At 41.9% G+C, this 12,275-nt stretch overlaps 1 protein-coding gene and 1 long non-coding RNA gene across 2 annotated transcripts in view; one reads left to right on the top strand and one right to left on the bottom strand.

Annotated features, from left to right (window-relative positions):
• Window positions 1-12,275, top strand: part of LOC134758299 (uncharacterized) — a 57,506-nt gene that overhangs the window by 15,177 nt on the left and 30,054 nt on the right. The window lies entirely within an intron of this gene.
• CD38 (CD38 molecule) overlaps window positions 5,844-12,275 on the bottom strand; it is a 62,387-nt gene continuing 55,955 nt past the window's right edge. Inside the window, exons 5-8 of the mRNA XM_019026042.4 lie at window positions 10,707-10,780; window positions 8,756-8,848; window positions 8,336-8,422; window positions 5,844-6,424 (exon numbers count right to left, since the gene is read on the bottom strand). Of these exons, the coding sequence (XP_018881587.1) occupies window positions 6,361-6,424; window positions 8,336-8,422; window positions 8,756-8,848; window positions 10,707-10,780 (318 nt within the window). The 3' untranslated portion in view covers window positions 5,844-6,360. The remainder of the gene's footprint in view (window positions 6,425-8,335; window positions 8,423-8,755; window positions 8,849-10,706; window positions 10,781-12,275) is intronic.

The raw sequence follows: 12,275 nt of genomic DNA, 5'->3' as shown, positions 1-12,275 counted from the left end.
AGTATTGTTCCTGGGTGTGTTTGTGAGGGTGTTGCCAAGGGAGATTAACATTTGAGTCAGTGGACTCGGAGAGGCAGACCCACCCTCAATCTAGGTGAGCACCATCTAATCAGCTATCAGTGCAGCTAGGATAAAAGCAGGCAGAAGAACGTGGGAGGACTAGACTGGCTGAGACTTCTGGCTTCCATCTTTCTCCCATGATGGATGCTTCCTGCCCCCGAACATCGGATTCCAAGTTCTTCAGCTTTTGGACCCATGGACTTACACCAGTGGATTGTCAGGGGCTCTCAGGCCTTGGCCACAGACTGAAGGCTGCACTGCTGGCTTCCCTACTTTTGAGATTTTGGGACTCGGACTGGTTTCCTTGCTCCTCAGCTTGCAGACGGCCTATTGTGGGACTTCACCTTGTGATCATGCAAATCAATACATCTTAATAAACTCCCTTTCATATATCTATCTTTAGCTCTGTCCCTCTAGAGAACCCTAATACACAGCCAGAGTGGTGTTCTGTTGTTGCAGCTGAGAGCACAGGCTGATACAATGTGTGAAGTACCTTGTACAATAAACATTGGTTTTCTCTTTTCTGCAGGTTGGCATTTGCATCGAGTTTTTTTGTTTTTTGTTTTGTTTGTTTGTTTTGAGACAGCAACTAAATTTCTATTGTCCAGGCTGGAGTGCAGTGGCACAATCTCAGCTCACTGTAGCCTTGATCTCCTGGGCTCAAGCAATCCTCTCACCTCAGCCTCTCAAGTAGTTGGGACTACAGGAACATGCCACCATGCCTGGTTAATTTTTGTTTAGTTTTTTTCAGAGATGAGATCTCATTATGTTGCCCAGGCTGGTCTCGAACTCCTGGGCTCAGGCAATCCTCCCTTCTCAACCTCCCAAAATGTTGGGATTACAGGCACGAGCCACCCTGCCAGGTCTTTTGCATCAAGTCTTTAAGTGTTGTTTCATGTTTATGTCACTTATTAAGAATCACACACAAGATCGTCCTTTGCAGGGACATGGATGGGGCTGAAGGCTGTTATCCTTAACAAACTAATGCAGGAACAGAAAACCAAATACCTCATGTTCTCACTTATACGTGGGCGCTAAATGATGAGAACACTTGGGACACATAGTGAGAAACAACAAACATTGGGGCTTATTGGAGCGTGGAGGGTGTGAGGAGGGGGAGGATCAGGAAAAATAACTAATGGGTACTGGGCTTAATACCTGGGTGATGAAATAATCTGTACAACAAACCCCCAGGACACAAGTTCACCTGTGTAACAAGCCTGCACCTGTATGCCTGAACTTAAAAGTTTTTTTAAAAAAAATAATCACACATTTTGTTTTCATTATGTTAAATCCTGTGAGGTCTCAAGGTGAGTCTTCTTAATAGAGAATAAAAGATTCGAGAATCACGTGATTCTCGAATGTGAGACTCCTACTGAAAAGCAAACAACATTCTTCTTTAATGTGTTGAAGAATAAAGAGGTGTGAGTAAGGAGTTTCAGGTCTTTGTAGACAGTAGCAGTGGACTCTTGTTGGCATCTATTCCTGCTTATTCCACCATTGAGACACACCAGGACAGTGACCCATCCTTTCCCCAGCTACCTAACTCACTCAATCGTGTAGTGTGGTAGGTAGGAAGTCCTGTTGTCTTCAGCAGTGTGCCACCCACTGAACATGTCCCTTAATTCTTTCAAGCCCGGAGACAACTCCTTTTAAAAGAATTATTCAGCACAGTTCTTTATTATACTTTTATTGTTTGTTTAATTCATTTTTGTCTGTTACAAATAAATTTCAAACTAGAGAGTCACAGATGTTAATAAACTCGCCCAATGCATCACCTGCCTCCGAATTCCATAGTTTCCACTGCCTTGTGCTACTTGCATTCTGATTAGAGAATGGTAACGTGTGCCTCTCTGAATCAAGTTCAAGAATAAATGCCCTATCCTGGCTAACACGGTGAAACCCCGTCTCTACTAAAAATACAAAAAATTAGCCGGGCGAGATGGCGGGCGCCTGTAGTCCCAGCTACTTGGGAGGCTGAGGCAGGAGAATGGCGTGAACCCCAGGGGGTGGAGCCTGCAGTGAGCCGAGATCGCGCCACCGCACTCCAGCCTGGGCGACAGTGAGACAACGTCTCACAAAAAAAAAAAAAAGGAATAAATGCCCTGTTAGGGGATAGTTGAAAGCCTGTTGTGCTTTGTGTGTGTGAGCTAAGGCCAAGCCAATCACCACTTCTCTGGGCAGCACCTCTCAGCTGCCTACTGAGTTCTTGGTGGATTGCTTAAAATACATATTAAAATGATGACTCTTCGTAGTAAAAGTAAATTAATTGCCCTGTTATTCAAAGAAAAACTGCGGGAAAATATCTGGATTAGCAATGTGTTGATAAAATGACTTAAAGTTATACAGTATTCTAGGTGTATTTTAATATTTTACTTTATACGATTTTTATGTCATACTTAAAAACCGTCCAGCACATATAACAACTTGCCTTTTAGAAACCCATAAAAGCAGTTTTCTGTGCAGTATGGAATCTTCCTGAGAAACTTAAGTTACAGATTTAGGAATTGTTCTAAGGAGGAATAAGGCACCAAGAAGTAAGTCGATGTCGACGCTGTCCCCCTTGTATCACAGTGTGCAGACATGGGTTGAGCTTCTTCCAAACAAGAGCTACAAAAGGCACAGAAAGTTGCCAAGGCAAAGCCAAAGAAACAATGTGTTTTGCCAAAATATTTGACAGCTCTGCCAGTTACATGAGAGACGTGGACATGGCACTAAACACGTTGACACAAATGGTGACTCAGGGCTAAAGGAAGACCTACTGGATGCTGCAATTACTGTGGATTGAGAGACACTGTTTTGTAACAGGAAAGTATATATACAGTCATGTGTCGCATAACCACTTTTCAGCCAATGATGGCCCAAACAGTGGACCACATATATGATGACGGTCTCATGAGATTATAATACTGCATGTTTACTGTACCTTTTCTATGTTTAGATATGTTTAGATACACAAACATTTACCATCAGGTTAAAATTGCCCGCAGTATTTAGTACAGTCACACGCTGTACAGGTTTGTAGCCTAGGAGGAATAGGTGATACCATGTAGCCTGGGTGTGTAGTAGGTTATACCATCTAGGTTAGTGTAAGTACACTCTATGATGTTCACACAATGACAAAATCATCTAATGATGCATTTCTCAGAACATATCCCCACTGTTGGCATATGATGTATGCAGGCTTGTGTGCGTGTGTTTGTGTATGTATCATATGACTGTATACAGGCACGTGTGTGTGTGTGGGTGTATGCAGTCATATGCACTTACATATGTGTGTGTGTGTCCTTTCAAGTATTCAGTCTGAAATCAAAGGGCTATATTTGAAAAGGTGCCTCAAACATTATAAGGTCGAGAACCATTACAATAGGAAAATGGTGAGCCTTAGGAATTTAGAAAAGGGGCATTAGGGCCCAGGTCATTCCCACAGCCTTTGGGTAAGCATGATGGTGGGTGAAAGTTGGGATGGTAAGAGAATTTTCTACAGCAAATGAGAATGGAGTAGGCAGACAGGTAGTAGTAGATTTACGAGTAAAATATGAGGTGTATGAGCAACCAGTAATCCAGCAGAGAAGTCACTTATAGGAAAAGTAATACATATTGTGAGGGGGTATTTATACTTGTAGGTCAGAAAGTCCTTCGGGCCAGAGATGGCAAAGATACCCACGTTGGAACTACAGGGGGAAAGGAGGTAGAGATGAGGCATTGTGGTAATGAAGATAGACACACAAGGTCATGCACGGAGAAAAGAGCACCCAGCCCCTCACCACCTCTGTGGCTCCCTGGGACCCTCTAAAGCACTGTGCAAAATCCTTGTGACCACCCTCCCCTAAGGTCTCCACTGGCTCTGAACTTGAACAATCAAATGAGTCTTCCTAGGGGAAATTTCAAAAATTGATTTCTAATATTTTGATTTCTTGTTTGGAAGGGGATGTGGCCCAGGCAGCCACTTCAAGGGGTATCCTGTTGAGCAAGGACTCGATGAGTCCAGAAAGCAGCAACCAAAGTGGAAAGGGTCTTAAGAGGAAAACAGCAGGTCACCCAGGCGACTGACTGGGCCCCGATTCTGAAGACATTCTGCAGGGGGAGCTAATGGCAACTTGGGGCAAGTCTGACTCTCACTCAGAACTGGTCCCAAACCCCCATCCTCATGTCGAGCCAAGACTAAACTCCCACAAGGATGTCTGCCAGGGGAGAAGGGGCTAGTGAAGAATCCCTGGACTGACCATGGTGGCTACAGCTACAAAGGCCCCTGTGGGAAACTGGATTGTCAAGCAGGGGAGGAAGAAGGGAACCAACACTGTTGAGTGCTTGCTTATTTAGGAAGCTCTGTGCTGGACTAAATTTTTGCTGTTGTCTTTAGTACTTACCACATTTTAACAGGGGTAAGTTTTGTAATCCTTATTTGAGTGGCAAGGAAGCTGAAGTTCAGAAAGGTTAGGCATTTTGTTCAAGATGACAGCATGATGTCAAAATATGAACCCAGAAATGCCTGACTCCAACATTTAGGCTATTTTCAATAAATTGTGGTCATCCCCTGAAGAAGTCTCAAATTAATTTATTCATTCTTTGTTCAACACATATGGTTTATTTATTTTTGCTTTTATTGAGACAGGGTCTCAATCTGTCACTCAGGCCAGAGTGCAGTGGTGTGATCACAGCTCCCTGCAGCCTCAACCTCCCAAGCTCAAACAATCCTCCCACCTCAGTCTCCAGAGTAGCTGGGACTACAGGTGCACAACACCATACCCAGGTAATTTTTTTGGAGATAATGTCTCACTGTTATGCCCAGGCTGGTGTAAAAACTCCTGAGCTCAGGCGATCCTCCCGTCTCGGCCTCCCAAAGTGCTGGGGATACAGGTGTGAGCCACCATGCCTGGCTTATGTTTTTTTCAAAACTAGAAAATCTCCAGATGTTAAAAACTAGGCACATATTTTTATATAACAATGAATTGAAAGATATTTTTAACTGAAGGATGATAAAGAGAGGCATATCAAAATGTAAGAGCTGCAGCTAAAGCAGAACTCAAGGGAAAATGTATCGTCCTAAAATCTATGTATACAAAAAGAAAACAAGCTGAAGGATCAGTGATCTAAACTTCCATCTCAAGAAGCTGAATACGTAAATCTACCCAAAGAAATCAGAAAGCATTTCTATGTTTCCAATGATAAAGAGAAGAGCAAAACCCAATTAAATAGAAAAAAATCAATGAAGCTAAAGCTTAGTTCTTTGAAAAAGTAATACAATTGTTAAAGCCCTCAAGCAAGGTTAATCCATGAAAAAAGAGAGAAAATATAAGCTGCCAGTATCAGGAACAAGTATATTTTAACTGTATACTACATATATAAAACACTGAGCATGAAGAGGAGGAGGAAGACAGGGGAAGAAAAACATGTGTTTTGGAGCCATCCAGAAGAACTATATTCCAGATTCCATTCTAGTCAATTTAATCCAATATGCATTTGTTGGAAGAGAATATCAACTACTATTAGTTTGGTATGAAAGGCCTAGAAGGAAAAAGCACCTGAATTTTGGAGTTGGACAGAGTTGAGTTCAAATTCAGTCTCTAGCTTGATACTAAATGTAGGACTTATGGTAAATTATTAGGTTGGTTCAAAAATAATTGTGGTTTTGCCATTCCTTTCAGTGGCAAAACTTGCAATTACTTTTGCACCAACTTAAATATATAACCTCTTGAGCTCCCATTTTCTCATCTAAAAAATGAAATACCAACCTCACAGCACTGTTGGAAGGGTTAGAGGTAAAGCACCAAGTACGTGGGTAGCTTATATCCTACAGAATAATTTTCACCAACATGACCCATGACCATGAAGTTTATAGTTTGACTATCTGTAGGAAGGGTACAAAAATACATCATGCAACAAGGTCATTCATTTGGAAATGTAATGCTTTCTGAAAAACTTGAGCATTCACTTTTCTTCACTTGCCTGTTCTAATAAGAGAGGTTTGGTGTGGTGATTTTTCAATAGAAAGGATGTTACCAATATATAAATAACATAAAAGGATCACATGAGAATTAAAGTGAAGTAACTTAATATACAATTTTCATTCTAATCTTATACAATAATTTTTCTTGACTATTGATAGATCACAATAAAGGTATGCTGATGATATAAGTTATTTTAAGACTTTGGGGAAAAAGGCTTCCGTCTCTGGCATTGACCTTATTGTGGAGGACCCTCCAAAATCTTCAGCTCTGCACCAGCAGGTATGCTGAGTCATGTATGATGACATAAACCACAAGGAGTCAAGGAGCTAAAACAACCACAGCGACTGGCTCAGATCTCAGATGTGCAAGATGAATCCTCAGGATTTTTCACACACTGAAGAAACTTGTCAGGTCTATGACAAGAAAGCAAAAAAGGAAATCAAGAGACCGTAGGATACATCTGTCATCCAATTCGCTAATGGAGGAAGCCCCTTTTTTAGCGACGACAAGGTGCACAGACCACTTAGCATCCATATAAACTCCTCTCCTGCAGTGACATGTCGGGAGGGGAGCTATCCATGCCACCTGATGGTCAAAAAAACAGCAGGAGCAGCAACCAAGGCCAGGGACCCCCACAGCTTCTATGGCTAATTTGCTTTCCTGTCTTCCGAAGCTTCCTGAGGGAGTGTTGAATCCAGGGTCAGAGGCAGAGTCTGGGAAAAAGCTGGAGACCCTCAGCAAGGGGACCAAACTTGCTTTGAAACAAACCTTAGATAAGTACCTAACAGGTGAATGACTATTATTTTCATAAAAATTAGCTAAAGCAACAGGATCCAATAGGAGTGGCTGGCACATGAATAGGGGGATGGTGGATAGCGAGGAGTGGGGTTCTTTAAATTTGATTTTGCTAAATATGAGCCAAGGAAGAGAGAGATCCTCAGAAGCAGCTGCCAGCACCCCTGGGCTTCTGGAAGGAAGAGGTGTCAGAACCTGCCCTTGTGATGTGTCACCTGGTTCCCATATGGGCCACTGTCTGTACAAGTCCAAATGGAAGCCATGCCCATATTTTCTTTCCAGATAGAGAATGAGTGAGCTCACTTGGAGCCTAAAGCAGACACAAATGAGGGGAGTTGACGAATTATAATATAAAGGTCTTCTGGTCATTTATGAGAAAAAGGTTAATGTTTCATAAGACAAAAAAGGTAAAAGAGTATTGGGGATAAGACCATCTTTATTTCCCAGTCTTTGTCTAGGTTTCTACTATTCTATTTTCTCCATGCAACATATCTTTGAACAGCTTAGACTGGTCAGATATCTGCAAGATTTCTTTTACAGTTGCTCCTTCATTCATTCTTTCTGTTTTCCTGTCTAACTGCTGTAGAATGCTCATGGCCTTTTCTGGCAGTTTCCAGATAGAAGCAAGGTGACTGATGGGGAATTCAGGTCCATTTGGGAAACAAAAGCCATCCGTAGAGTCTCCAGAATCTATCCTTCTGCTTTTCTGATGTGGTTAGTGAGAGAAGGTAGTGACATGGAAACAGGAACAATATTCTAGCATCTCAGCTTCTACCTCCTTTGAACAGCTTTTCCTCTCTGCATCAATCTTGTTCCAAGCTATTATACGTGGAAAAATCTCCAAAGATGCTTCTACCAATGAGTACCTACCTACACCATTGGTCACAACTGCTTAAAAATGAGTGAGGGGTCTCAGTTTTGAAACTAGAATTATAGGTGACTTTAAAAAATATATATCTATCTGTAATTTTAAACTGTTTTCTAATAAACACAAATTATTAGAAAAATTTTGTAAATACTTTTTTTTTTAATTTAAAAAAGAGATTTTGGTAGACTGCCGTGTGACGCCTTGTCATGTGTTAGGCATCTGTACTCAGATCCAACTAAGGAAGCTTCACTTGCAAAATGATGTCAAGTCACAAGGATTTTACAACTTGGGAGAAAGGGCTTAGCAAAACATTCCCTTGCTCCCCTGAAACCTAGTAGGCCAGTGAACCCTGGACTGGGCCACTCACACTGGGAACGAAAAAATATGCCATCAAAGGTTGTGTCAGCTTTAGAGGCAAGTCCTTCTTGGGATCAATAGAGACGGATGAAAAAAGGCAGCCAAGTGAAGGCCACTAGCTTGGATACCTTCTGGACTCGGCTTGGAAGGAGGGACAGAGATCACCAGAGGTTGCCATCTGTGATGATCATCAAGGCCCAAGAAAGATTCACACAGCCCTCCAAGCTCAGAGGAGGCTAAGGAAAAAAGGAAATTCTACAGGTGACAAGACAGTCATTTTTTTCTTCAAGAAGAAATTAATTACCTGTAGATATTCTTGCAGGAAAATTGAATATTCCTTTTGCTTATAATCAATTCCAGCTCTTTTATGGTGGGATCCTGGCATAAGTCTCTGGGGAAGAAAGAAGAAAATATTAAAATTACAAGATCTCACAAACATTTTTGGAGTCTCTTTGTTTTCGTAGCAGGCCCTGGACAAGGCCCTTGGATAAAGAGGTAAAGTAGAGGTAAATCCTCTAAGAGCTCCTGGGTCAGCAGGAGAGCTGAAGTGTCAAGCAGTTAAATATGCTTTGTGGAGATAAAGTTAAGAGGCTGTTGGGATTCATGTACATTCATGTACTTTCATTTCCTGAGTCAATTTGTTCCCCGTGCGTTCTTGTGACTGTGGATTCTTTTGTGGACTGATTCATAAAATAACTCTTGGGTACAAAGTAGTAAGATATACCTGGAATCTTCTCTTCCACCATGTATCACCCAGGCCTCTAGTGTCTGAACCTTCTCTGGTTGCAAATTATGGACTTCCACACTCCCAAAAGTGCTAAAATAGAAGAAACAAAGAACCCCAAACGTCAACCCCAAACGAAAGCATCCACACCCCCCTTAACAACCAGCAGGCAGAAAGGCACTGGCTAGGACCTATCCTTTAGAGTTGACACATCAAATTGCAAATCAATCAATAACCTTTTCTTATTCAGCATGACCCTCGGTTAACAAGATTCTCAAAGTAAAATTCTTAATTTGTGCATTAGTGTTGATTCTTTAAATATTTGCTATTTGAAGAGTGGTCCTTAGACCAACCTAATGAACATCACCTGGGAACTCATTAGAAATGTAGAATTTCAGCCAGGCATGGTGGCTCATGCCTGTAATCCCAGCAATTTGGGAGGCCGAGGCAGGCAGATCATGATGTCAGGGGATCGAGACCATCCTGGCTAACACAGTGAAACCCCGTCTCTACTAAAAATACAAAAAATTAGCCGGGCATGGTGGTGGGTGCCTGTAGTCCCAGCTATTCAGGAGGCTGAGGCAGGAGAATGGCGTGAACCTGGGAGGCTGAGCTTGCAGTGAGCGGAGACCGTGTCACTGCACTCCAGCCTGGGCAACAGAGCGAGACGCCATCTCAAAAAAAAAAAAAAAAGAAAGAAAGAAATGTAGAATTTCAGCCACTATAACCTGCTGAAATGATCTGCAGTTGAACAATCCCCACGTGATTCACATGCTCAGTGAAGTTTGAGAGGCAATGCTTTGAAAGACTATGGTTGCCTGCCCTAATCCCATTCCTAAACTCTTCCCTGTTAGTCTCTGACAACTGACACTCCTGTTTCAAGTGCTTGAACCATAATATCAGATCATAAAATTCTGAAATGTTAATGCTTTTACCCAAAAAAATTGGGATCAGAAGACAAAAGGGCAAATGCTTCCTTGTAGAATTAAATATTAAAACAGCAGAGAAGAAAAATTAATTTGGGGCACCTAGAGTTTATAAGGCAAATTAATATATGCTTCCTCCTTTCAGTCAGCCTTATGTGGGATTAGAGAACAAAAATTAGAGAACAAAGGCCAAAAAGGTAATCAACATAGTTAAAACTGTAAGTATAGAAGGAGATCAGCCAAGGAAGGCACAGGTGTGGCCAGATTCAGTGGCGAGGATCAGCAAATCAGAATAATAGCTGATTCTCATTGAGCACTTTCTCTGTTGTCAGGCACAGAGCTCAGCATTTTTAATCTGTTGTCTCAGTTAATCTTCCCATCACCATCAACTCTTTGGTACATATTCAGGGGCTCACAGAGGTTGACTGCTCTGCCTGAGGTCACACAGGTAATATGTAATGACCGCCAGTACCCGCCTTCAACCACTACAGTACATTGTTGACAATGTCTGCGAAAAGATAGTGAAGGCCAAGAGCCCAGCACAGTTCCCGATGTTCCCAGTAGTAGTTTTACTACTGAATTGGGGTACACAATTTTCCTGGAGGAGAGGAGAGTCAAGGCAGGTCTTCATGGATGGTGAAGATTTAGACAGAAGGGAGCAGGGGAGCAGGGGAGGCAGGTCATATGGGGGAACGGTGTGAACAATGGTGAGCAATGGGTAGGGTGGAGGGTAACGGGAGAGAAAGCTGAGAAAATTACACCAGGCCTGCAAAAGTTAAGAGCAGGGGCTAGATACAGTGCAGTGGCCATTAGAACCTGGTAGACAATTTTTGGCAAAGGAGAAATCAGACAAACACATTGACAGGAGACAACTCTCTCCACGGAATTCAAAATTTTTACCTTTTTTGGCCCTAATCTTCAGAACTGACCTGAAACATGAAAAGCATATTCTTTCTAGAGATGAAATATTCACTGTGATATTTGCAACAGGATACTTGCAAACAGGATGCAAAATAAATGTGTACCTGTTTTTGTCAAAGATTTTACTGCGGGATCCATTGAGCATCACATGGACCACATCACAGGCAGCTTCTGCAAACTTAAAAAAAAAATGCCCACCATTCATCATGCAAACTTAGTCACCATCCTCCAGCAGTTTCATTCAAAACAATACTTAGCAATAGCTGGTTAAGGAAGGATATCCTATATGGTTTTAGCCCAGGAATGTCAGGTCTACACAATTTTCATTCCAAGCCACTGGACGGATTATGCTTCATATCAGAGTTCTTGAAGCAGTTGCTCCAATCTCTAAGTGAACAATGTTCAGTGTTATAGTTCATAGAGCTGGTGGTTCAGTGGTTCAGAAGTCAGAAGTCCAGAGGAGTAAGAGGAATGTCTAGAGGGGGAAGATGAAAGTGCTTTCTCAGTGTCATGCACTGTAGACATTATGCTTCATTTAGTGGGAACAGGTGGATGATTCAGGGATAAGGGAAATGGGAACACCATAAGAGGGGAACCTGAGGAGAGAACAGGGGACCCTTAGGCCTGGAAAAGCACAGAGAGAAAGGAGGACTGAATAAGTGAATGAATAAATATGCTTGAGCAAAGAGTCTTATTTCTCCATGCAAGAAACATTGAGCAGGAATCTTTGTTAGACTTTGGAAAAATGAAATGAACAAAATAGTGTTCTCTATGCTCCCTCCAGGAGGCCTCCCCAACCCCTGGGACTAGCTCAAGTCCCCTTCTCTGACTCTGACAGCATCTTACATTCCCTCCACATTATCCAACTGTATTGTATTATAATGATGAGTTTAACCTACCCACAAAAATTAAAAATTAAAAAAAAATACGGCCTCTGTTATCAGAAAAAGAAAGGGACAAGTCTGAAAAAAGAAGTCCATCCACATACGTCCATGAGTGATTGGCAAAATAAAGGTGCTGGTAGCTCACAAGGGCAGGACGCCTTCAATCACGTGCACCTCTGTATTCCTAGTGCCAGGGACTGAGTGGGGAACGCAAGGAGGTTCTTGATACATATAAAATGTGACTTGGCTTCAAAAGATTTTAGCAACAGCACTGCCCTAAAACATACCATAGAGTAGTGAAATGGAAACTATTCTCAGAAAAAGCAAACAAACAAAAACTATAAAGTGCCCATGAATGTTCACTGTCCATAGTAAGTACTCAATGAATTATTTTTGAAGTGGGTGGATTTTGGGTTATGTTATAGGATGGTGGTATCTCATTTAAACATTGCAGTAACCCTATGGAACAGGTATATTTTGATTTCCATTTGACAAATGAGGAATCAGAAGATCAGAATGAGTAAAGGAATCTGCCCAAGTTTAAACATGGTCTCCTTATGTCAACTTCCAGGCTGTTTTCTGCTTCCATCATACCAGGGTTTACATGAATCCCCCTAAGACAGAGGTTTAGCTAGCTACCAACCTAGAGTTAAGATGAAACCTGTCATTTAAAAGACAGAACCAATAAGCAGATTCAAAGAACAAAATTGAAGAGCATGGCTTTGGAATCAGGGAGGCCTAGGTTAGGCTCTTAGGTCTGTAACTTATTAGCCCAGGGAACTTGGATGA

Source organism: Gorilla gorilla, chromosome 3, assembly GCF_029281585.2.
Source record: "Gorilla gorilla gorilla isolate KB3781 chromosome 3, NHGRI_mGorGor1-v2.1_pri, whole genome shotgun sequence".
Taxonomy (NCBI): Eukaryota; Metazoa; Chordata; class Mammalia; order Primates; family Hominidae; genus Gorilla; species Gorilla gorilla.
Note: the sequence above shows the minus strand (reverse complement) of the source record. Positions and strands in the feature narration are given on the sequence as shown.